Consider the following 26,919-nt stretch of genomic DNA (forward strand, 5'->3'; position numbering starts at 1 on the left):
TGTCCTCCAAACTTGATGCAGCAAAAAACAGGGTTACAAAAATGAAGGTTGAAACTAGTCATAGCCACAGCTTTAATCCTAAAGTAAGTGCAGTCAAATCACTGTAAGATCCATGACGTCTGATATTATGCTATCAAGTAATTTCCCTTGAAACCACACGATGTCTATGAATGCATTTTGTGCAGCTCTAAAATGGCAAGTTCAACCAGACATAACAATTCTGTTATCATTTGCTCACCTTCTTGTCATTTAAACATGAAAACCTATTTTTGTACATACAGTTAAAGTCAACGAGGTACAAAACAGCACAGGACTGCACTTGCTTTCATCGTGAGCATGCAAAAACACAGACTGGTCTTCAGAATGCCTTCTTTTGTGTTCAACAGAAAAAAGTCAGATGGGTTTAGGAATTAAATGAAGGTGAGTAAATGAGTCATATTTTTGGCGTGAACTACCTATTTAGGTTTTTCAGAAATATGACTTATTCAGCTGTTTTAATAAGGCAATCGGCTTGTGTTACTAAACTACATTTCCCATCATGCTCTGCAGCAAGACGATAGTTATAGAGTACACTTTTTCAGCACCCTTGTTTCTAAAAGTATTTTCCTCACATAAAGAGAAAAAAACAGTTACAAGGTGAATCACAACTTTAATGTGTTTATATAGTTATATTCTGGCATGACTAGCTTGTTTTGACTTTTGATTTCTTTGAAGATCTCTTTGAAGAATCATGGGTAATGTAGTTTTTCACCAGGCTTTCTGCGGTTAGACATGATTATAATAATGATATGAAATAATGCAAGCTGATGCAGAAGCATATACCACTGATTAACAACCTCATAGCTCACATTATGTCTGTCTTTACTGGTATATGTGTTATTGGTAAAAATCAATTCAGAGAAAATGAATGGGATTTTTACATCTGGAGCCTGATTGTTTTCAAATAAACAGATCCATCATACAATACACGCCTAATGCACATCCAGGTAATTTTGTTGTTAAAAAAAGGCATCCTGTCTTTTTTGGTAGATAAAAACAGAGAGAAAAAAATGGGAAATTACTCAGCATTTCCATTTTGTGCATGAATGCACATCATGTAATAATTCAAACTCCCCAAACACATAGTCTTCAGCTGCATCTCTCTGTCACAGCAGAGAACTGAACATCACATCACACTGTGTCATTCTGGGCCATTTATTCGGCGGATCAATTAATGGGAGGAAACAGGGCCGGCCCAGGCTCTGTTGGTGCCATAGGCAAGATTTTAGATTTCCGCCACCCACCCCCCACTAAAAAAAAAAATAAAAATGTTTCTTGAGCTGCAAATCCTCATATCTTCATGATTTCTGAAGATCATGTGACACTGAAGACTGGAGGAATGATGCTGAAAATACAGCTGTGCATCACAGAAATAAATTACACTTTAACAGAGATTCACACAGAAAACAGCTGTTTTAAATAGTAATAATATTTTACATTTTTACTATTTCTGATCAAATAAATGCGGTTTTATCTAGCAGAAGAAACTTCCGAGACATTTAAAAAAATAATGAATTCACTTCAATCTATATTGCATGTCCATTTATTTATTTAGTTATGTAGTTTGTAAGAAGCAGTGTATTAAATCACTACTTATGAAATTAATACATAGTAAGTACATCGATTGATATATATATATATATATATATATATATATATATATATATATATTATCTTCATTTGTTTTTGCCTTTGGCTCTGGTGACTATGATTTTAATGGTAAAAAAACTGTGAAAATGCTACAGAACAAACCTGTAAAATGGTTAATGGTAATTTCCTGTAAAATCCCAGAATTCACTGTACTGCATTTCAAATTTTGTTTGAATTTGATGTTTTTTCTTTGAAATAACAATGTTTCTTCTTATTTTTTTCCTATCTGTTATGTTTTTAAGGGTTGTATGTTACTCACAGTTCACTGCTGGTTGTATATGCTCTATATAATTGTGTATGTGACAAATAACAATCTTGAATCTTAAATTGTTAAATTCATGTTTATTGCATATTTTAGTTTATTGTGTCTCACCATGATGGTGTTTAGTGCTAGTATGAATGACACTGTGCACCTTCTATGCATGTTATTTTTTAAAAGCTGCTTGTGATGGGCTTTGTTTCATCACGGGACTTTCTCATCTGCATTTGGTGGTTATCAGTGTATTACAAAGATACAAAACAGATTTCAGTACTTTAATAAGTTGGTATGTTAACATTATATCAGTTAATTAATTTACGGTATTTAACTGTAAATTTAAGATAAAACCGTAAAACCTAAAACGTTGTTACGGTATAATTCTAGCAACCACAGCTGACAGTTTATTGCCGTACATTTTACAGATATTTTTTTTTACAGTGTGTGTTTCTGTATCAGTTGTGACTTTATGCACAAGCTTTACATTAGTGCCGCATGATCGCTCCTCATTAGACTCTGACTGGCTGCTTACAGAGTGATTTATTCACAAGTCTATATGGTGAAAGCGCTGTGTGTGTGTTTTAAACTCACCAGCTCCTCGTTGTTCAGAGTCGTTCTGTTCACCAGCCCAAACGCAATGCCTGCCTTCCGAGCAGCCAAAGTCTGAAATGAAGAAAGGAAACAGTGAGAAACGCAACTCTCAGGAACGCATCAAATGCTACAGGGTAGTAATCAGTTGTGTTAGGCTGAATGTTATCGTGAGACACCGAGATAAAACTTGATTACTCGGGCTGGGAAACCGCTTTCACCTTCAAGCAGATATTCACCTGTTACCCTAAAGAGAACACCACTCTCTGAATGCTTTTCATTTTATGTTCAATATAAGAAAATGTTGCGGAGAAAAAGAAAATTCTGCACCCTGTAAAATGCTTTCATTTCATGATGTTTACTGTGATTTTAAATATTTCAAGAGACAGACAATAAATGCAATAGACTTGTAAATGCAATAAATATGATAATGAACTTGATAATGACTAGTGCTACATAAAGCAAATATAAAGAAAAACAGCCCATTTTAACCGGATCAGTTTTTCTGAGCTTGCTGCTAATACATAAGTGTGTAAATAAGTAAATATATGCACAAATTAAATATATTAAAAAAAATTAAATGGAAAGAGTCTTCATTTTTAAAACATTAAAGAAAACTCTATTATTTTTGCATGCTGAAAAATGTTCCTTGCAGACTCAAAAACTAATATGAATGAATGCATAAGAATATAGTATAAAAACAAATGCAATAATTAAATATAGTATAAATAAATAGGATAATATAAATTAATATAAAAAATATATATAAATAAAATAAAACAAAAGGTAGTGATATTTGTTTATCCAAATTAAGAAAATATGAATTGTCTTCAAATTTCTGATAATTTAACCCTGAACTTGTAAAGTGTACAGTAATGCACAGGACAATGTTCTGTTTCCACTTTTATTAAACAAAGCCTGTTTTAGAAAAAAATAGGAACCATCTAATGAAAACAGATTCAAACAAGCTTTCACAGCACCATAAAATCATGTCTAACAAGCAAGAACTAATTGAAGTAAACCAAATGAAGGTTTCCAAGTAGACAAACACTGGATTTATTAAAATGCAAGAAACTTACCAAAGCCTTGAGTTTCCAGGTGCAGGGAAAAACATAAAAAACACACAAAATTAGACATTTAGCAAAGACAAGCAGCCGTTTACTTACAGTAAGCACATCTCTTTGTGTCATACCTGCCATCATGCATAAAATCAGATCGAGTTTTTGGTCTAAAGAGCAGAGTGAAAGCTGCAGAGGTGAGGCCCAATCCTTAAATAACTCACCTCTGACATGCAGGAGAAATTTACAGTTCACTCATGCATTTGCTTTGCAATTGTTTAGTTACGATACTGAAATGTGCCCTGACTTATTTCTACTTTCTGCGAGTACTGCTACAAACAGACAAGACCAGACGGCATGTGTCAAAGCCAGCTCAAAAAACATGATCCAAAGAGTTGAGGATAGAGAAAGAGAGCAAGAAAGAGTCAATGAGGGGGAAATGGGAGCCAGTTTAAAGTCAAAAAGCCACAATTAGCCATAGTTAGATCAGCAGGCACGGACAGCGGACCATACGGGACTCGTCTTTACCATCTGACCCTGGACCTGATGGTGGTAAAGACCAAGCGGGCTGCTAACGGCCCCTTAAAGCAGGGGTGCATTGGAAATAGGGTATATTTGATCTCTACATGAACGCCAAGTGTTGATGTAATCTCGACATGCACTTGAATTGCTGAGGGTTGCTGCAGGCAATGGATTCGTCTGGATTTTGACATAAAGCCCCCGCTGCAGATTTGGGCATGTCCCTCGGTCCCCACCCTCCCGTGACCGACTGTCGTTGCCCTGAAGCAATGACACAGCCAACAAGGGGACAGAAACAGAGGATAGAGGCATGATGGGACAGACCAGGTCAGACCTGGTCAACACTGACTTCATCCACGCTGTAAAAGGCTCATTGGCGCACGTCACTTTTACATGGATTTAAAACGGCACACAGTTAAATCAGAAGTCAATGAAGTCCTCAGATATATTTTTGGGTGGAGTTGTCAACATTTCGGTTTCAAATGCATCGGCTGAGTAGAAAACAAGCGTTTTGGAGAGAAATCTGACAACTCACTTAAAAATATCGCCCATGTGTCAATATGGGCCCAAGTGGGAATGCACCACAGGACACGTCAAAAAACCAAAAGAAAACTGAACGATGACCCATACTTACCAAAACAGGGTTGGTTTTTAATTTCATGCAAAATATGGACAGATACAGCATCAACATTTGTTCTTCAGTAGCTGAACAGTTGCACAAAACTTAATGCAAGAATCGGTTAAGAAACTTTTGCTTTAACAAAATTAAGAAGAAACAATGAACACAAAGACACAGACTGCAAGAGCTCAAAAGAAAACAAAAAATTTTAGAAATTTTAAAGAAACAGTTCATCCAAAAAGGATGAAACTCACCCTCAGGCCGTCAAAGACGTACAGTAAATGACTTTGGATTTGTTAAGTAGATCAGTAAACAAGCTAAAACTGTTACTTTGAGAGTCAAAATATATATATATATCAGGCAAAACAAAATATAAATAACCATGTCTCCTGACGATATATAGAGGTCTTATGAAGTGAAACAATCAGTCTGTGCAAGAAACTGAACATTATTTACAGTATGATTACCTATAACCCAGAGCCTCGTGCAAACAGTGATGTCCGGTTTGTGAATTAATCATGCATTTGAACAATTCTTTTTTAAAGAACTGAATGAATCAGTTTACCAAATCATACTGAAGCATCTGAATCAGTTTGCGGCTCGAATATATGATCCTATGATGCTGGTTTTTGAAAACATATTCAGTTCCCCAGTCTCTTTAACAGTCACTGAACTGAGGAAACAGTTTAAGAGCTTGAATGAAGAGGAGAAATATTTTTATGTTTTATTTTTCATTGTTTATGCAAAAAAGATGAAGACTAGTTTATTCACTTTATATGCTTTAGGCATGTAAACCATATATATTCAGTAACAGAATTGCATATATGTGACATTACTGTGTGAATACATAAATGAACCAGTGAATTTAACCAGTTCAATAAAGCAAACTGTCTGAAAGAATCAGTTCGTGGATAAGAATCAGACATTGAGGCTTTGGATTAAAGTTAATAATGTGGTAAACAATATTCAGTTTCTTACACAGACAGATCATTTCACTTTATACGACCTCAATATATCTTGAGGAGCCACAGGTATTAATATTGTGCTCCTTGATGCTTTTTTTTCGTGCTTTTTTTTAATGCAGCCAGATGCAATTTATGACTCACCAAGAGCCACAGTTTCAGCTAAAATCTTTTTTACTGTTCTACTAAAGAAAATAGTCACCTGAATCTCAGATGTGCTGATGGTGAGTAAATTAACAGCGCATTTTTGTTTTTAGGCGAACTGTTCCTTTAACAAATGCAAAAATATAAATAGAAACACATACTACAGAGATGCTGTGGATCAATCATTCGCCATCTAGAATCTCATAAATTAAAACAGCACTTCATTATCAATATATGAGCACTACACATTTAAAGACAAGACATATGATTTGAACTGATTTGCAGATATTGTGGAGAACACCAGGCGGGTGGCCTACTTCTACTCTGGTGGAGTGTAAAAGCCTCAAAATAGCATCAAAACATAAACACGTGTGCGCCTCCATCTTGCATGTGCTCTGCTGATGGTGTTGGATTGTAAATTCGGAGTAGTGAGCGTGTGCTCTGTGGATCTGATAGGCTGATACAGTCTTCTAAAGCTCCAGCAGTCAAACATAACCATGACGGATGTGATTACTCACCAGGTCTCGGACAATAGGCATGGTCCTCTTGCGACGTAAATCTGGCATGCTGTCAATGCCGTAAAGTATACTGCCAACCCTGAGGATGGAGGCAGATTTAGAGTCTATTAATACCATAATCATTCTGTACACTATGAAACATTACCTGGCTAAAAAGCAGTCGGGTGATTTACGGCAACAGCAGATAACATGGGATGTGCAGGAATAGGAAATCCATCATGACTGCTCTTGTCTCACACAGGCCCAATGCATGCATGCATAGAAGAATAATTTATCAAATTGGGCCGTATAAAACTACAGAACAATGCAGATCTTTAGAATTATCTTGTGCACTAATTATTTGATCAGATTAAAAAAGGTTGCATTTAATGCAATGCATTTTATGGATTTATTTGGATTAAAAAAGCAACATAAATATTTAATATCCTGCCTATATATTTGCATGGACATTTTCTTTTATTTTGCATGAACAATGCTTTGTTTTTTAATTTAAACTCCTAATGAGTTTTTTTTTCTTTGGACCACCAAATGTTATTATTTTACACAAAATTACAAATGTAAAATAAATATTCAATTTCTGGTGCAATATCTACAGATAAAAAATAATGTTTTTATTTTATTTTAAATAGAGCTTTTATTTGATTGAACCACCAAATGTTAAAAGAAGTGTACACAAAATTACATTGAAATATTAAACAAATATTTAATTTCCAGTATGATACCTATATATATATGTATAACATATACAGCACCCGTAAGAGTGTAACTCCACACAGGCGCTTCAGTTTTGGTGCAGTGTTCATCTCTCTTTCTTTATTTCCCGTGTGTGTGTTATTGTGTGTGTCTGTACTCACCCTCCGCTGCTCAGCCCCAGTTTGGCTGGGTCCAGGATGTTGGCACAGCCCTGTCAAACAAGACAACAGCCTGCTGATGACTTACACAGATCAATAAGACACTGTACTTACTGTATTTCATTTACCTGTACAGTAAATATATGACACACACAACTAAAGTCACAATAAAGAAACACACAAACAACGACAAACAATAGCAAACACAGACAAAATACATTACTAAAAGAGATCAGTGATCTAAGAGATCTAGCTATCCATCCATCCATCTATCCATCTATCTATCCATCTATCCATCTATCCATCTATCTATCTATCTATCTATCTATCTATCTATCTATCTATCTATCTATCTATCTATCTATCTATCTATCTATCTATCTATCTATCTATCTATCTATCTATCGGTCCATCCATCCGTCCATCCATCCATCTATCTATCTATCTATCTATCTATCTATCTATCTATCTATCTATCTATCTATCTATCTATCTATCTATCTATCTATCTATCTATCTATCTATCTATCTATCTATCTATCTATCTATCTATCTATCTATCTATCTATCGGTCCATCCATCCATCTATCTATCTATCTATCTATCTATCTATCTATCTATCTATCTATCTATCTATCTATCTATCTATCTATCTATCTATCTATCTATCTATCTATCTATCGGTCCATCCATCCATCCATCTATCTATCTATCTATCTATCTATCTATCTATCTATCTATCTATCTATCTATCTATCTATCTATCTATCTATCTATCTATCTATCTATCTATCTATCTATCTATCTATTGATCTATCCATCTATCTATCTATCTATCTATCTATCTATCTATCTATCTATCTATCTATCTATCTATCTATCTATCTATCTATCTATCTATCTATCTATCTATCTATCTATTGGTATATCCATCCATCTATCTATCTATCTATCTATCTATCTATCTATCTATCTATCTATCTATCTATCTATCTATCTATCTATCTATCTATCTATCTATCTATCTATCATCACCGAACACTGCCAAACATGCAGCATGTTTCATAAACATTCAAAGATGAACAAACACAGACAGAAGGTGAAAACACAAGAAGACCTCTGTGTCCAGAGCAGTGCTGTCTGCAGAAGAGAAGCAGAAAGACAGAGAGGAATATTAGAAACAACAGCACATATCAACTCCTTTACCTATAAATAACTGCACACACTTATAATGATAAAGCCAAACAAATAGTGCACAGCTCATTTACGATATCTCAGTCAGAGTATAATCCCTGACACACACACACACACATACGTAAACCTTGAGACAGTATATCATGTTTCTCTCATACTACACCAGCCATATAACACAGTAAAAGCCTGCAGTGTCCAGCACAGAGAGACCGCTCATGTTTATTTAAACACACTTCAGACAATCAATATCCAAACATGATTTCAGCCAAATTATGGGGAGATTAAAACTTCAGAGATGAGGTTACACTGATGACCATTACTGACCCTGATTTCTCATATTACCGTAGATCGTCCTCCTTCACTCGCTCTCGTTCTTCCTCAAAGATCACGTTAGAATGCTTTAATGTCGCTCAAGTGTTTAAATATAATGGCAATGATTAGTTCAGCTTTAGTGTAATAGCTTCACAGCTCGCTGGACCATGAACGATAAAAGTGAGTTCTCAGAGATGTCAGAGGTCAATAAACGCACGCAGAAGCTGAGAAGAACAGCCGTGGAGCTGGTTAATAAAGTGAAGACGAGGATGGTCAAATGCAGTATTGATCAAATCTTTCCTGTTGGGCTTCTGAAGGGTTACTCGTCCCTTCTGCAATGTTCAGATCATCCTTCAGTGTCAGAGAAACACTAAACTCAGGACTAATCTGTATATATTTGGGTGTTTTATTGGCCTGTTTGTTCCATATCAATTTTATAGCAACCAACCATCCAACCTCAACACTGTTTCACTGCCAATTAGTTTTTAACAAAAATCAAAAGAATATACCCTACCAGTCAAACGTTTCTGAACAGTATGATTCAAGATTCTCTTCTGCTCACAGAGCCTGCGTTTATTTGATCCAAAATACAGCAAAAGCAATAATATTCTGAATTATTTTTACTACTTAAAATAACTGCTTTCTATTTAGATAGAATGTAATTTATTCCTGTGATTTCAAAGCTGAATATTTAGTATCATTACTCCAGTAATATGATCCTTCAGAAATAATTATAATATTCTGATTTCATGCTCAAAGAACATTTTAGATTAATAATATGTATATAAGATATATATATGTATATAATTAATTTTCTATTGATTTTTAAAAAGTCAACATACTTTTTTTTAACAGAAATTAAGACCCATAAAACTGAAGAAAATGAAAATGACTAAATTACAGAAATGTTCAAAATCACAATTACAGTAAGAATAACAGGAATGACAATTTGTATGAATAGTATTAATAATTTAAATAGTTTTTAAAGGTGATTAGGATTACTGCAATATTTATTAATTCAAATATTTAATTGAAAGAATATTTTTAAACTCACATTTAAGGTCCTGAAACGAACACTTCATATGATACATCATCAATTCCTGACCATATTTTGCCTGTATAGAATATGCTGTTTCACTCACAAATATGTTGCATTGATGAAGTATAATAGGTTATAAATGAAGAATCACATACGTTTTTATTTTGACTGATTTTAAAGATCGCCAGGTCTCATTAAATGAACTCTTAAAACAAGATCACACAGTGTCCACACTCTCTGAAATCTATCCATTTTGTGGATGCTGCAGAATATATATGCACTGAGGGATTTCTCAGACGAATTAAATTTCCTTTTAGATTTCTTGGTCAGTGGCAGAGACGAAGAATAATGAATAATGAATAATTTGGCTGCGGTTCTCAAGTCTAAAACATATCGGCCTGTGAGAGAAGTGATGGAAAACCTCTGTCACTCATTTGGATTATTAGTCAGTTTCCACTGAGTTCTGGCTAAATGCATCATTTACATTAACAATGTATTTCTGAAAACAAACTGCAGGTAGAAAATATCCTTGTTCCTTTTCAGGAACTCGAGCTGCGTCTAGCGCTTTGGGGAACGTCCCTGACGAGACCGACTCTGAATATCGTATGCAATCAGTCCATCGGAAAGGCGTGACATCACGGGCGGGGTGACGTAGCGACCAGGAAGCTATAAAAGCACGTGCCGTGCAGCTGGCCTCAGCTTCGAGTCTGTCAGCAAGCGCTCTGTGTGTGCATGTCAAAAGTCTGTCCCGTTGGTCCTATTTATTGTTGTCTGTCCCTTAGCCATTAAAAGATCGCTAAAACAGCTCAATATGCCAAAGCAAAAGCATAAGACCAAACATATAAAGGGCGATTCCGAGCCACGTTATAGATTGTGTGTTCCTCCCTGCCCTCGCTACGTTACGAGCGGGGATACACACAGTCTGTGCGTGGCTTGCCTGGGATCGAAGCACGCTGAGTTGGCTCTCGAGGGGGGCGACTGTCCGCATTGCGAGCGATTGCCAATGCGGACGCTTCGATCCCGGAGGGCTCTCTTCGAGGAGGGAGCCTTCACCAGCGTTCCTTCAACCCGCCTCTTCGGCCCCGATTCACTATATTATGGCAACGTGATGGGGCTGGGAGAGCGAGGTTATAGAGCGATGCCACAGGTCGAACAGACGCTCGCGGGCTATCTGTCGCCCGGCTCGGCATCGTCTCTAAAGGCTCCGACATTGCCCACTAAGCCTCTTCGAGTTACATCTTCGCTAGTGGGCAAAGGTTATGTGGCAGCAGGTCAGGCTGGGGCTTGCCTTCATACTATGGCAGTCCTGCAAGCCTATCAAGCTGACCTGCTGAGAGATATTGATAAGGGAGAGGGGATTAAGTCTGAAGATGTAGAAGAACTAAGAAAGACCGCTGATCTCTCCCTCCGTGCCACTAAGGAGACCGCTCGCGCAATTGGGCGGTCTATGGCAGCCTTAGTGGCCGCAGAGAGGCATTTGTGGCTGACCCTGTCAGAGATAAAAGAACGAGACAGGGTCTGCCTCCTGGACGGCCCGCTTCAAGCCTCGGGCCTGTTTGGCGACACAGTCAACACTGTCGTCGACAGGTTCCAGGAGGCATGCAAACAGGCGACGGCGTTCCAGAGTTTCCTCCCTCGTCTCTCTCGTGGTGCATCTGGGCGGGAGATGACCACGCCACATATCGGCTCCTCATACCGGGAAGCGCAAAAACAGAGTGTTGCCGCTCGTGCTCCCCCACGTCGGGACCGAGGGCCCCAGCGACGCTCTGAGTCGGGGGCTTCTAGGGCTAAAGCCGATTTCAGATCTGTCATCGAAGCCCGGAAGTCCTCGACGAAAAGATCCTGACGCCAGGATCCAGAGGGTAGCCCCTGCTGGGGTAGAGCGCGGTCCACCTCATTATACGGTGCCCGCCTCACCTCAGTGCCCTCAAGAGGTCGGTCTGCCAACCCTGCCAGAGTTTCAGGGCGTAGCGGCCTCCAGCGAGCGCCACTCCCAGTTATTCCCGCCCGTGAGCTTAGCAGAGCTGGGATGCTCACTGCCCCTTCGGGGGCCTCTTACACCAGAGGTCAGTCTCGAGAGACTGATTCCCTTAGTAGATTATTTAGCAGCGTGGAAGCTACTGCCAAATGTATCTCAGTGGGTCCTGCGTACAATAGAAAGAGGCTATTGCATTCAGTTCGGTCATCCACCACCGAAGTTCAACGGGGTTACACCGACTGTGGTCGGCCCCCAGCAGGCTCTGGTTATGGAACAAGAAGTGAATACCCTATTAAGGAAGGAGGCCATCGAGGTGGTCCCTCCTCTAGACAGGGAATCCGGGTTTTACAGCCGGTATTTCATAGTTCCAAAGAAGGATGGGGGGGTTGCGTCCGATCTTAGACTTACGTCACCTGAACCGCTCAGTTATGCCACTGAAGTTCAAAATGCTCACTGTCAACCGGGTTGTAGCTCAAATCAGATCCGAGGACTGGTTTGTCACAATAGATCTCAAAGACGCATACTTCCACATATCCATCCTTCCACAACACAGGAAGTTTCTGAGGTTCGCTTTCGGGGGCAAATCTTATCAATATCGACGATTGGTTGATCCTAGCTCAATCAGAGCAGATGGCGGTTCGACATCGAGATGTCGTTCTCGCACACATGGGGGAGCTGGGTTTGAGACTAAACGCCAAGAAGAGTGTACTTTCTCCAGTTCAGAGAACCACCTATCTAGGCGTAGTGTGGAATTCGACCACGATGCAGGCACGTTTGTCTCCTGCTCGGATCGAGTCGATCCTCACATCAGTCGAGAGAGTCAAAGAAGGCCAGTCACTCACTGTCAAACAATTCCAGAGATTGTTAGGGCTGATGGCAGCTGCGTCCAACGTGATACCTTTTGGCCTGCTGCACATGAGACCCCTATAGTGGTGGCTCAAGTCCAAGGGCTTTTCCCAGAGGGGAAATCCACTTCGAGTTATCAAGGTCACGCGGCGATGCCTTCGTGCCTTAGACATGTGGAAGAAACCTTGGTTCTTGAATCAGGGCCCGGTGCTGGGAGCTCCTTGTCGCCGTGTAACGCTAGCGACAGACGCGTCCCTCACCGGTTGGGGTGCGGTCATGAGTGGCCACCCTGCCCGCGGTCTGTGGAGTGGTCGCCATCTGACATGGCACATCAATTGCCTAGAGATGTTAGCAGTCTATCGAGCATTGAAATATTTCCTCCCAGACCTGAGAGGTCACCATGTGTTGGTGCGCACCGACAACACATCAGTGATCGCTTATATCAATCACATTTACATTACATTTAAATTTATTCATTTAGCTGACGCTTTTATCCAAAGCGACTTACAATTGCTATATATGTCAGAGGTCGCACGTCTCTGGAGCAACTAGGGGTTAAGTGTCTTGCTCAGGGACACATTGGTGTCTCACAGTGGATTCGAACCCAGGTCTCTCACACCAAAGGCGTGTGTCTTATCCACTGCGCAAACACCACCCAATCGCCAGGGGGGTCTGCGTTCACGCCCCTTGTACAAGCTGGCACACCAGATCCTTCTGTGGTCCCAGGGCAAACTCCTCTCGATCAGAGCAGTGTATATTCCTGGGAGATTGAATGTGGGAGCAGACATACTGTCGAGGCAGGGGCCGAGGCCCGGGGAATGGATGCTTCACCCCGAGGTGGTGAAGCAGATATGGAGAGTATTTGGCACAGCCCAGATGGACCTCTTTGCGACTCAGGAGACATCGCAATGTCCCCTCTGGTTCTCTCTAGTTCATCCAGCTCCTCTGGGACTGGACGCTATGGTACAGACCTGGCCGAGGCTTCGTCTGTACGCTTTTCCCCCTATCGCTCTGCTCCCGGGAGTTCTGGCGGGAGTACGCCGGGACGGGGCCCGTCTGCTATTAGTAGCCCCGTTCTGGCCGGGCCGAGTATGGTTCTCAGATCTAGTCTCGCTCCTCGACGGCTCTCTGTGGGAGATACCGATCAGGACAGACCTACTCTCACAGGCGCAGGGCACGATAATTCACCCTCGCCCGGAGTTGTGGAAGCTGTGGGTGTGGCCCCTGAGGGGGCACAACTGTTAGCAGCTGGTCTCTCAACCGAGGTTGTTGAGACCCTACTCCAATCCAGAGCTCTCTCTACGAGGAAACTGTACGCCCTGAAGTGGAAGCTCTTCACTTCATGGTGCAGAGACCGCCAGCTTGACCCATCAAACTGCCCAGTTGGTACAGTTCTGGAGTTTTTACAAGCCAGGCTCTCTGCGGGGTTATCCCACTCCACCTTAAAGGTGTACGTGGCGGCCATAGCTGCTTTCCATGTCCCTTTCAATGATCACTCACTGGGTAGACACCCCCTAGTTACACGTTTCCTCCTCGGTACGCTGAGGCTGAGACCTCCAGTACGATCCCGTGTTCCCCCCTGGGATTTGGTTGTGGTTTTAGAGGCTCTTTGTAAAACTCCATTCGAGCCAATACAAGATATCTCAGATAGACATCTGACACCTAAAACTGCCCTGTTACTGGCAATCACCTCACTAAAAAGAGTTGGAGATCTTCAGGCCCTTTCGGTGGCCCCTACTTATCTAGACTTTGCCCCTGGTATGGCCAAAGCATTCTTATACCCTCGAGCGGGTTATGTTCCTAAGGTTCCCTCTGTTACACCACAACCTATCGTACTGCAGGCCTTCTGTCCTCCTCCCTTTCGGGAGCCAGACCAAGAGAAGCTAGAGCTGCCCGGTGGAGAAAATCCGACAAATTGCTTGTTTGCTATGGTCCTTCTAACAAGGGTTCTCCTGCCACCAAGCAGACCCTTAGTCGTTGGATAGTCGAGGCTATCAACGTCTCCTATGAGTCCTCTGGTCTTCCCCCTCCTTTGGGGGCCAAGGCTCACTCTACTCGGGGTATGGCGGCCTCTAAGGCCTTCTCAGCAGGTGTGTCCCTCTTGGACATCTGCAACGCTGCGGGGTGGTCCACGCCCTCTACATTTGTCAGATTCTACGATCTTGATATGCGAGCCACTCCGGGCTCTTCTGTTCTCTCGTCTTAGCTGTGCTCTTCGGATACACACTAGGCAGGGATTTGGAAGTCTGGCAGCGTGGGCACATCGTTCCCCAAAGCGCTAGACGCAGCTCGAGTTCCTGAAAAGGAACGTCTCAAGGTTACGTATGTAACCCTAGTTCCTTGAGGGAATGAGACGCTGCGTCGCAAAGCCATACTCCCGGCACCCCTGCCGGCGCTTGCTTCCCTACTCGAAGCTGAGGCCAGCTGCACGGCACGTGCTTTTATAGCTTCCTGGTCGCTACGTCACCCCGCCCGTGACGTCACGCCTTTCCGATGGACTGATTGCATATGATATTCAGAGTCGGTCTCGTCAGGGACGTTCCCCAAAGCGCTAGACGCAGCGTCTCGTTCCCTCAAGGAACTAGGGTTACATACGTAACCTTGAGACGTTATGCACCATTTAAATAATACAACTAAAATATTATGACATAGTTCCCAGTAAAACAGATGGCTTATATCCTGTAACATGATAGATTTTGCTATAACATAATGAAAAGCATGTATCATGTGGAATAAAATGCACTGATAAATCATGCACAAGAACATTTCTTGAAGCAGATATAGTCGTTTTGATTTTGCGTTGTCTTTAATGTAAAAAAGAATCAACATTTGCAATGCACTTTAATAATTTATTCCATATTCTAGTATTGGAGCAAGTTATTGCATTTTAATGGTAAGCTTTTTATTCATTTTTACATTAGAACAACATGCACTGATGCATCATTTAGAGTATGTATCAATAAAATAAAAAAGGGTCAAATTAGATTTTTCTTGACTTTCGTATCCATATCAATGAAGAATTTTTCTAAAGCAGTCATAATCCTCGATTATTGAAATGCAAAGGAAATCTGGGGCAGAAGCGATGTTTTTTTATGGGTTTAAGACATATCTATCTTATGAAATATGAATTTCCATATATTAAGAGGATAGGAAACCTTCTAAACAAACAACTGCAAACGGCGAAAATAATTTACTATCAGTGCTGCACACGTTTTCACAATCTGTCCTCCATGAGCACTGTGATCTTTATAAAATATTCAGAGAATGGAGATACTACTTTCAGTCAGCTGAGCTCGATGGATCAAAGCGGAAATATAAAATGGGTATAATAAACACGTGACGTGAGGAATGTCGCTACTCTCAGAACAAGACTGATATAAGAGACCCAACAACGCTGACCTGGTTAGCAAGCGCCCTTGGGAAGAGGTATTAGCATGTGAATGCAGTTCATCCTAGAACTAAATGAAGATGGGTTTGGCAGGAACAACTAATCCTAAGAGACTGCACTGTAAAAGACTCCTAAAATGTGCAGCCCTGCTTTTAAAACTGAACCAAAACAGCCATGACACTCAGAGCCCTTGCACGATGGTTGCTTGTTATATGCAAATGATTTCTGATCTGCAATCTTTAATTAGCCAAGGAGAAAATGAGTGCTCAGAAATTAAATTGGCTGTGCGAAAACAAGGAGCTAAATACCAGAAGCACTGAACTGAAGAATATTTCTGTGTTTTCATCAAGGAGGATAAACCTGGAGAACACTAATCATTAGTACTCCGTTTTCCAGCTTTGTTAATGGAAAGTACATTTTAAGAAATGCTTATTATTAAAAATGTGACCCTGGAGCACAAAACCAGTCTTAAGTTGCATGTTTGTAGCAATAGCCAAAAACACATTGTATGGGTCAAAATTATAGATTTTTCTTTTATGCCAAAAATCATTAGGATATTAAGTAAAGATCATGTTCCATGAAGGTATTTTGTAAATGTGCTACCGCAAATATATCAAAACTTAATTTTTGATTAGTAATATGCATTGCTAACAACTTCATTTGGACAACTTTAAAGGTAATTTTCTCCACCTTTAGATTTTTTCCAAATTTTCAAATTTACAAATAGTCTCAGACAGATATTGTGCTCCTAACAAACCATACATCAATGGAAAGATGATTTATTCAGTTTTCAGATGTTGTTATAAAGCAAAAACTCACTTAATTTTGTCTTGGTTTTTTTCTGAAAACAAGACAATAAATTTTACTCGTCTCGAAAATGCTTCTTGATTTAAAATTGTTTAGATATTTTGGCTGGAAACAAGTCTAAGTAAGAAAAAACACATTTTTTTTCTCACTAGTATAATTATTATTATTAAAGTAATATTGTATTTTCTACTTGCTCTCCTTTGCCTTATTAATGTGATGGTTTAAATGTACATTGCACATTGTGCCCTGGGAAATACATATTAAACAACAGAGGACTCAGATTCATGACTTTATTCATATTGTATCGGATTAATTTGTTGTGTTGCGAGTAATATGCTTCAACTTGACTCAGTTAATATTGTTTAATGTATCGGAGAAAATGAGCATTTGGACATAAATGTTGTAATTTTTAAGTAATTTATCATAACGTGGTGATTCGAGGGAAATGAATGAGTAAATTGAGATAATATGATCAAATGTAATCGAGATCAAAGACTAGCCTATGTAAAAAAGGATGTCGGAGATGGAGAACAGAAACCATCTGATGCAATGTTAAGTGTGTTATCTATTGTTATCCCAACTGAAAGTCTCTTTGGAAAAAGCATCTGCAAAATGAAAAAATTTAAATGTAAATATATCTATCTTTGTAGATTATATGACAACAACTTGGAAAACAGACAAAACAGAAAAGACAACTATAATAAGTAGGGATGCACAATATTGGATTTTCTATGCTGATATAGATACAATATTATTTTTAATTTGGATTTGTTCTAAAGCAGAGGAGTTGTAAAAATTCAGAAAATCAGAGAAAAGGGCATAATAATATAATAGGCGTAGAACCTTAACAGAACTAACTTAATTCAACTGACATAATTTCCGATTTTTGTGAAAAAGGCTAATTCTTAGAAAATAATGCACATTATTTTCTAAGAATTCAATGGACCGAAGTAAATTATTCCACTTATACTATGGTTACCACCATTTGTGGCTTGTGTTTTAGGGAATCGGAATCCACTAAAGTACACAGAGCATCTGGCTGTTAGTGTGCAGCATGAATGAGCAGCCTAAATACAGTATCCCAACAGTACTCAACACTGTGGAGTGTGCGCTGGGTTTGCAATGTGCTGTGACTGTGATTCTAGGTCAAGAGTGCTTTCGGTGTGAGTAAGACTAGGTGGAAATTCCCCTGATTCCTTACTGGCTGTAAAGGAAACTGCTGTGTGGGGTAAAGTGCTAGCATAGCCACGTTTCAGCTGTTACCAACAGCATCTCCTTTTAGTCATTCCATTAATCATACAGAATATTGACATCTGTTTAAAAACTAATTGCATGTCTATATTAGCAATTATAGAGTAAACTGACTTTGAAAACACATTTGAGACTTTTGTTCTTGCTGAAATAAAATGCTAAAACTACTAATAAAAGAGCCTGCAGAAGACAAATTCACCCAAAAATAAAATGACACATACACACATATTCAAATGTGGTGCATGTTCCAAGTAGAACCAATGCTATTTGCTCTCATAAACATCAAGCCTGGCCTGATCTGAAATTAAATTTGAGAGCTATGATGGTGGGCATGATTTATAGCGAGTAACGACTTGTAGTCAATTGGACAACTTTTATGATGCAACCAATGATAAATCTAAGCTTCTGCTGAATGGGAAGGAGCTGAATGGAAAAGCATTGTCAAACTGTCTCTTTTCATGTTCCAGGTTTGGAATTACACTGACACTGAAAAAATAACATTATTATATGGTTGAACTGTTCCTTTCAAAATAAATGCTTAAATAAAAACAGAACTGTTGATTGGACTCTCTTATTAAGGTTAATAAAAGGCCACAAAAGGTGAAGTACACTTTCATCTGAAAACCACATACACACACACACAAAAACAAATCGCCAATTCTAACCACTCAACATCCAATACTAGTAATCATCATCTTGCCTTTCACAACAAACCTGGCGTGTCATGAACCAAAACCTCACGTATGGACAAAGGTGGATCTTAAATGACTCAATAAATTTTTCACCAACCAAAGCTAAAACTAAAACCCTTCAAGACAACTATAATAAGTAGGGATGCACAATATTGGATTCTTGCCGATATCCGGTATGCCAGTAATTTTTAACTCATTTTGGCTGATATTTGATGCCGATACCGATATATAATTATTTTTCATTTGGGTTCGTTTTTAACAAGAATGTGTTTGTTAGCCTGTAACATTTTATTTTAGGATCTAATATATGTAAATGGTCTACAGCAAACGAGTTGTAAAAATTCAGAAAATCTTTTAGAGCTCATAATTTGTTTAAAATATATAACATATTATACATTAATTAATAAATCAGTATATATAAAAATATTTTATTCAAGTGTCATGTTTGTGATTTTTTTTCATAGTTTCTGACCTTTAAATAAAAGCATACTCATGATTTTTGCATATCGGGTAGTGCCGATATTTACATTTAAAGCCATTATTGGCTGATTCTGATAATTTGTCAGATAATATCCCGCTTCCCTAATAAGAAGTTATAATTAACATATAAACTTGTTGGTTCATACCTCCTGCCAGGATCTGCTGTTCCAGCTCAACCATCTGCTTCCTGTAAGCTCTCAGCACTGCCTCTTTGAAGGTGGGACGTATCCTTTTTTTGGGTGGTGCTTCTTGCACAGGAACCTCTGTAACATTTTTGTTCTCATCCTCTTGTTCTACAGTCTCTTTTACCTTATCTGCTCCCTTCGTTTCTGATATTTCTTGATCTTCCTGCACATCCTCCTTATTCTCCTCCTGTTCCTCAGTCTCTGGTTCCGGTTCCTCGGTTTCTTCCACGTAATCCACGAAACTCACCTCATAATCTGGCGTGTCTTCAGTCATGGGATTGTCGTCATACTCCTCACTGTATTCCTCATCATATTGCTCATCAAGGCTGCAGTCATATTCCAGCACAAGGTTACCCTCTTGTGAGATGTCATACTCTTGCGAGACGTCATATTCCTCGTCTTGGTTCTGTTCATTAGTCTCGTTTGAGTTTGTTATGTTTTCCAGATTGGCTAGTACTTGTTCCATCACCTCAACATAATGTGTCTCATTGTCCACAGGTTGTTCAGCAGGTTGTTCTTCCTCTTCTGCCTTGTAAAAGAAAGGTTCTGTGTAGACGTCTGAGTCAATCGTTGTGCTGGAGCTGTTCACTGTAGATTGGGACACGGTCCTGAACCTACCCATGAATGAGGTGTTGCTCGGTTCTTCAGCTGGGGTGTTAGTGCTTTGGGAGCCTTTATTCCACACAAAATCCAAAGCTGACTTTGCTCTTTGCAGGGTGGATCCAAATCCTCCAAAGCCAAAGGTTTTTTCACTGAGGTCGATGCTGAGCCGGCTACTCCAGGATTTGGGGACTTCCTCCACTTTCTCACTTCTGATCTCACTCTGGCTCCGGTACATGGAGGAAGATTTCTGGCTCTGCTGGAGGTGGTTCACATCCTGTCGCTGCAAAGTTTGTGGAGCTGATTCAGGCTTAGCCTGGATCTTTTTGGTCTTGGGCTTCTTTATGGGTTGCGATTCCACTGCAGGTTTAAGTACTGGTTCTGGTATGGGTTCAGTCACAGCCTCTGTCTCTGGTTCTGGCTCTGGTTCTGGTTCTGGTTCTGGCTGTGGCATTTGTTCTGGTTCTGGTTCTGGTTCAGGTTCTAAAAATTCAGGTCCTATATCTATATCTAGATCTTGGCCCGTCTCAGGAGTACTATCTAGTGTCAAAAAGGTCTCGCCTTCAAACTGCAAATCAACCTCAAGGCATTTAGTTATTTTCTCAGGGAAACCAGGGTTAGCTGCAGGGTCAAAGGGGCTACTGATTTCAGAGATTATGTTTTGTTCAGTGGAGGCATCCAAACCTGAATCAGCACCTTGTTCAAGGTGATGCCAGTCTTTCCATGGTGAAAGGTCACCCTGCAGTGACAGCTGAGAGCCACTGTAATGGCTCCTGTCCCCTGATATGCAAACATGACCATTACTTACACCACTGTCAATAGTTTCTGTGGTTTCAACTTCATTGTGTTCTGCATAAGGTCGTTCCTGGCTCAGAGTTTGACTGGGGGGACTGGCGTACCAGGAGGATGCCATGTCTTCTTGCTTCCGTTGCCAAAGTTCCTGATCTGAGGAGGAGAGCAAGGAGCAGCCGCTGACTCTGCTGAAATACTGACTCTCTGAGAAATCCTCTGAGAAAGAGTGGCAAAGTTTGGAGCAGTCCGATTCAGACCGGCTAAGTTTGGGAGTGGAGTAGTCGCTCTGAGACAGCCATCCAGGTGTTATGTCGGAGTAGTAAGACTTGCTTTGCTTGTCGTGGTCATCGTAGGCTGTGCTATCGGCATAGTGCACAGAGTACGCAGCATCATCGGCCTTCCTTCGGTGATCGTGAGATTTTTTCTTGTCTGATTTACTTTTTGGAGGTGGTTTGGACACAACTGCATATTTGTTCTTGTTTAATTCATCAAGCTCTTTGTCGCTTTCCATGGAGTCCCAGTCATCACTTTCAGCTTTGTCTTTGGCAGAGACCTTGATGTCCATGCTTTCGTACGTCTGAGAGGAAGCCATTGGCTTGTCTCTCTTTTCTTTTGAATCGTGTGCTAGACTATCTGTCGAAATAGATATCCCACTCCCTTTTAGCTTATAACACTTCTTCAAAACTAAATCCCTGTCTTGGCGGCTTGAAAATATAACTACAATTGGTCGAGGTTTAGCATTGTAACATTCTCTTTGTTGGCCTAGTCGATGCGCCAGTTCAATTTTAAATGTCTTGCATGCTTCAGCGAAGCCCATTTTCTCTTTCAGGATCTGATAGATAAGGTCTTCCGTTTTTTCGTACTTCTCCTCAGGTACATTTAGAAATCTCAGAGTAGCTTTGTTGGTCTGTTGGCTAATCTGTCTGATGTAATCGTGGATGTCTCGATTTTCACGTCTGGACTGCACAAAACCTGTACGGAGCTGCTCAATTTCGCTTTGTACCACTTCCACACTGCTGGAGATCTCATCTATGGAGCTTTTGAGGGCGTTAACGTGCCCTCGGAGTTCTGAGAGCTCGGACTCAATCTGACTGATTCCCTGAAGTTCTTTGAAGATCATCTCCATCACGTCCTGAGTCTGAGTGATGCATCCTGTCGAGCTGGATCCCGGCTCCAGGGTAGTGGTTTTCTGGTGTCGGCCAGCCCTGTCCAGAGATTTGCTTCTGATGCCAAGAGTCTTTCTCCAGTTACTGGCCTCAGAGTCCGAGGACACACATTCTTGGCTCTTCTTCCATTTCCTCAGTTTTTTCAGAGCGCCCAATCGAAGGGTGTGGAGACTGCTGCGCTCTCCCCGCTCCCCCTCTGAGCTGCCATCGGAGGGCGCTAAACTAATCAAACTCTTCCTGTTCCGTCTTACCGGCATCGTATAAGCTTTTTGTTCATCAAATCTATGGACAAGTTTTGCCTCGTTTAGAGAGTCGGAGTAATCACTATCAATTGACAAGACCTCATAAAACTCATTATTGTTCAGAAAGAGGGTATTTTTTGGAAGTCCGTTGGCAATTGCTACACGGTAACTGAAAGTTGGTGAGAGAGAAGAACAGTCGTTTTTTCCGTCATCCTCCTCAAGGGATATGTTGCGTGCTGACGAGCATTTGGAAATCTTTTTAACTGTGCTTTTCAGTGTGGTTGAGAACGTCGGGTTCCGTGCTTGCAAGTCAGGGGACCTTTTGGGTTCTTTTTTGTTTTCGCTACTCTCTTTCTTCTTTGTGGTATTTGCCAGTTTCTTTGTAAACATTCCTTTGCAAATCTTTACGATGTAAGATGATAGCTTCTTGAAATGGGCAGAAACCATGGAGGGCGATGTTTCAGCAGTTTTGCACTCCGGATGCAGTGAAGCAAAACTAGTCTCAAATCTAGCGAAGCACACAGACACTTACGAGCTTTGAAAGTCAACCCTGAGATATAATAGAGGGTCTAGAGAAGAAGTGACCTCAGATGCGGTTGTGCTAGGCAGAAATCATCGCACATCCTCAGTGAGGAAAATATTCAAGGTCATTCTTCAGAAAAGTCCTCATGTCTCTGAAAAAAAAAGAAAAGAAAAAGAAAGATCTTTAAAGTTAGTTTGCACTGAAGGCCAGCATGTAAAATGCATAACTCTGAATGTTACACTGCACGTACTGCATAATAAATCATTGCATAATTCTTTATACTAGATAGATTTTATAGTCCTCATTTTATGAGATCCAATTCAGCTGAGCTAGATGTGTCACATTTTGAGAGAATTGCGGAAAGCTTCTTATTTTTACAGAAACTAGAGCAGAAAAGATTCCGGTGTTGTTTTGGAAATCCAATAAACCCTTAAACAGCCTGACATGAATAATTGTGTTTACATTATTTTACATATCAATGCATTTCTAGCTTCAAAATGAGCATGGCAATATAATCATTAATCGAGTTACACCACCTTTGAAAATCTGGTAAATGTAGTGTCCCATGATACAGACACACAAACTAATCATCACAAGTGAATGGTGCAGTTCAAATGCACTAGAAAATACAACATGATAAAACTGACCAGAACAATATACTCAAGTGTAAAGGCAAAGAACCTGAGTTTTATGGAGAAAAAAAAAGTGGAATATGTTTGAATATCAATAATTTAGATATGAAAGGTTTTGTCTAAAAGCTCATGTTATTCATAACTAGAGTTGAAAGGTCAGGAATACATTCATACTGTATTACTGCATTAAAGGGCCTTGTTTGTATATAATTAAATACGGTTCACACAGGGCCTGAAAATTTATAATGGCATAAGAAAGAGAGATGTGTTATTCTGTGGATGAAGAAAAAAAATACACTGCAAGTAGGGACGATTTGTTGACTTGAACAAGTAATCAACATCGACCAACTAATCAACCATGTCACACACCAACCAACACCCTAACGTTGTGCTGTGTCACATTTTCTTCAGAAAGTCAAAATAAATCTAGATATATTGTGCATTAATAAACCTATAGAAGTTTATTTAAATAGATTCAGTATCTGTCATTCAGCTGCAATACAAACATTGTTCTCAGTTTAGTAGTAATTCCCCTACAATACAGAACAGAACAGGTGAGTAGCCTGTGTAACGTGTTTGTGTGTGTGTGTGTGTGTGTGTGTGTGTGTGTGTGTGTTGACAGATGTGTTGCTGTGAGTCACACTCCTTGATGTTTACAGACCTCTCTCTCTCTCTGTCTCTCTTTATCTCTCCGTCTGTCTCTCTCTGTCTCAGACCCACTAAAGCAGCTTTCACTCCACTAATGTAATTATAACCAAACAAAGCTTGTACAATCAAATGTCATTAATCCAATCAGATGCCACACATTCTTCCTATTCAACACAACCAAACCTATTCAGTAACAGACATCAAATGTCACAATCATCATTTTCTACGAATTTATTCGCTGATACTTTTAATTAAACTAAGCATTTGGCTGGTAAAACTCCAGCATGTGGTTTTTTAAGCAGTGATTAAGACTTTGGACATTGATGTCTACTCAGAAAAGTTCAGCAAGTGGAAACAAATGCTGAGACCAGAGCTTTCTAACTTCCTTTTCCAATTAATTTATTAACTTTTCTATGATTAATGGCTGAAATCAATGTCCTTTATTAAGCCATTATAGCATTACAGAGCTCAATCAAGAAAATTGTATCTGATATTTCATGGTTATTTTTCCACCACAAGCCCAACAGGTAACCAACTACTATTTCATAACGCTAATCAAATTTCATCGGACATGATGTAAATGCAATGATGAAAATATGTTTTAATCTGCACGGATTCTGAATTTATGTTGTTTTACACTCACTTTATCTGATAGCTAATGAAAAAACATACAGTGAATGACCAATCATATGTGACAGAACCTACAAATGAACAGATCTTGCTATTTCAGCTGCACTGACTAACAATCCAGCATATTTAAATGCTATTATTTCTATTCAAGTATGATAATGACCTGCACACAAAGTGGGGTCATAAAGAAATGGTTTACTGACTCTGGGTGGATTGGCCAGGGTGGATTTGTTTCTTACAAACACGCAGCTTTTGTCTTCTCCAGATGTTAACTGATGGACTGAAGCGCTGTGGATTCTTGTGGATTATTGTGATGTTTTTATCAGCGGTTTGGGCTCTCATTCAAACTCTGAGCAATAACATTTTCTAGAATGCAATGCTTTATTATGAACTGCAACCTATAGTATTAACAACACCCGAACCTCAAACCTCTGTTAAGCAGATTCAGGTTAGTTTAAAAAAATCTGCTTTCATTATCCAAATGAACAGAATTATAAAGTGAAACTGACTCGGTTCCTCACCATTAGCCGATTGTGAAAGCACACTGTGCACTAATTTGCAAGTTATCTTTTTGGGGTTTTTTTGCCAGTTATTAGTTTACTTCATTTGTTTTTGAGCCACTCCAAATTATTGCGCTTGACAGCATGTTGTGCAATGCCTCATAAAGACAGGCAGCTCATTAGCTGCTTGTGTCTTTCTCCCTCAGTTGCCCTGAGGAGAGCAGATCCTCATGTGTGGTCGCCTGTGGGCTTGAGATGCAAAAGACATGGATTATCGATCTGATGCAGATGCAGTGCTCTAACCCTGTACCTCACATATAGACACTCCTCTGACAACATCAGCCACTCCTGATGCATATTAAGATAGAGAGACGAGAGACAGCGAGAGAGAGAGAGAGCCCCACCCACCACAATTACGAGCCGTTGCTCATCTCACATTTACTCATTACCCCGTGAAACCTCAGCATGCACAGATCGGAGTCTGCATATGCTTTCTAAATCTTAAAATGCATGCATTTTAACCATGGGCACTGCTGATTTTGAGGCTCCTCGACTGAAAACATGCTGGATATCAGTTCACATCATTAGGGCAGCCGTCCCACCATGCATGCATTAAACCAACGCGAATTTGCAAGCGCGATGCATCCTCTCGGTTTTAAGAGATGCCACAAATCAGAGCTGCTGGAATTAGAAAGCTCTTTATAATCCAGCGAGCGCTTCAATCATCCCGCTCTGCCTGCGAGGACCCACCACCAGATGCTGATCAGTGAGCTGAAATCATCAAGCGCCAGATGTACCACAAAGTCTAATGGCACAGAATGACATAAAAAAGTGATGCACAGATGCACGAACACACAAAATGCACCATCAATTCAATTGCAATTCAACAGCTTAAGTTAGTACACACACATACCTGAATCACAACCCTCTCCAACCGCATGCAAAATCCATCCACTAGCATCCGCTGTAATCTTAAACGTCCTGCAGCGATGCCCAAAGCATCCTCCGACGATGCAAACGCACAAAGCGAGCCCTCAGTTCCTCGTCCTGCTCTCTATGTGATCCATTCCTCCCTCGTCGCCTGCTGCAGCGCTTCACTCAACCTTGGGATGAAGTCTGGCTCGGTGGGTGCATGCTGTTGCAAATCACGGAAGGATCCTGGGTAAAATCCCTCCTGTCCGTCCAGCTCTCCCAGATAGAAGTCACAGCAGACAGTGTGTCTGGGACGGTGAAAGCCCCCTGTCTGGATGCACGGGATGCACGTGTGTGAATAGAGAGAATACGAGAAGCCCTTGGAGGAGTGCAGCCCTGAGCTTCTCTCTTGCTCACACAGAAAGAGATGCACAAAGCTGCTGCTGCGATTCACAGACCTGCACACGTGACACGAGAGAGAGACAGAGAAAGAGAGAGAGAGAGAGAGCGAGGGAGGATAGGAAAAGATAAGATGCACAGCAGGAAGGCGGGATGAATGTATGTGTGTGTAACAGAATCGAAGATTGGCTTGCAGCTATTAAACCTTGCTTCAATGTCCTCTCGTTTTAACCTCTCTCTCATTCTGTCCATTCCATTCATCTCTAATTCATAGTGTTTTCTAATGCAAACATCTCTAGTACAGCACATGCAACAAACCTTTAGCATTGAGTATTAAAGTTGAGCTTGTGCATTGCCCTTCAGCGTTAGTGATTTCTCAAATCACAGCACCTCTTTAATCCTCCTACTAAAGCAATGAACAACCTAGAACATCCTAGAAATCCAGCTACCCTCAAAACCCGATTAAATGCATAGCAATACATTAATACATTCAGAATTC

General features: G+C 40.2%; 1 protein-coding gene across 2 annotated transcripts in view; it reads right to left on the reverse strand.

Moving 5' to 3' along the window:
* The window catches only part of LOC132101774 (protein unc-13 homolog C-like), a 146,914-nt gene extending 120,452 nt beyond the window's left edge, over positions 1-26,462 (reverse strand). For both annotated transcript variants that reach the window (XM_059506972.1, XM_059506971.1), the window contains exons 1-6: positions 26,023-26,462; positions 19,338-22,850; positions 8,322-8,344; positions 7,208-7,257; positions 6,354-6,432; positions 2,537-2,590 (exon numbers count right to left, since the gene is read on the reverse strand). In XM_059506972.1, coding sequence (XP_059362955.1) covers positions 2,537-2,590; positions 6,354-6,432; positions 7,208-7,257; positions 8,322-8,344; positions 19,338-22,623 — 3,492 coding nt within the window. In that variant the 5' untranslated portion in view covers positions 22,624-22,850; positions 26,023-26,462. The remainder of the gene's footprint in view (positions 1-2,536; positions 2,591-6,353; positions 6,433-7,207; positions 7,258-8,321; positions 8,345-19,337; positions 22,851-26,022) is intronic.
* Between the last annotated feature and the right edge of the window lie 457 nt (positions 26,463-26,919).

Source organism: Carassius carassius, chromosome 23, assembly GCF_963082965.1.
Source record: "Carassius carassius chromosome 23, fCarCar2.1, whole genome shotgun sequence".
NCBI lineage: Eukaryota > Metazoa > Chordata > Actinopteri > Cypriniformes > Cyprinidae > Carassius > Carassius carassius.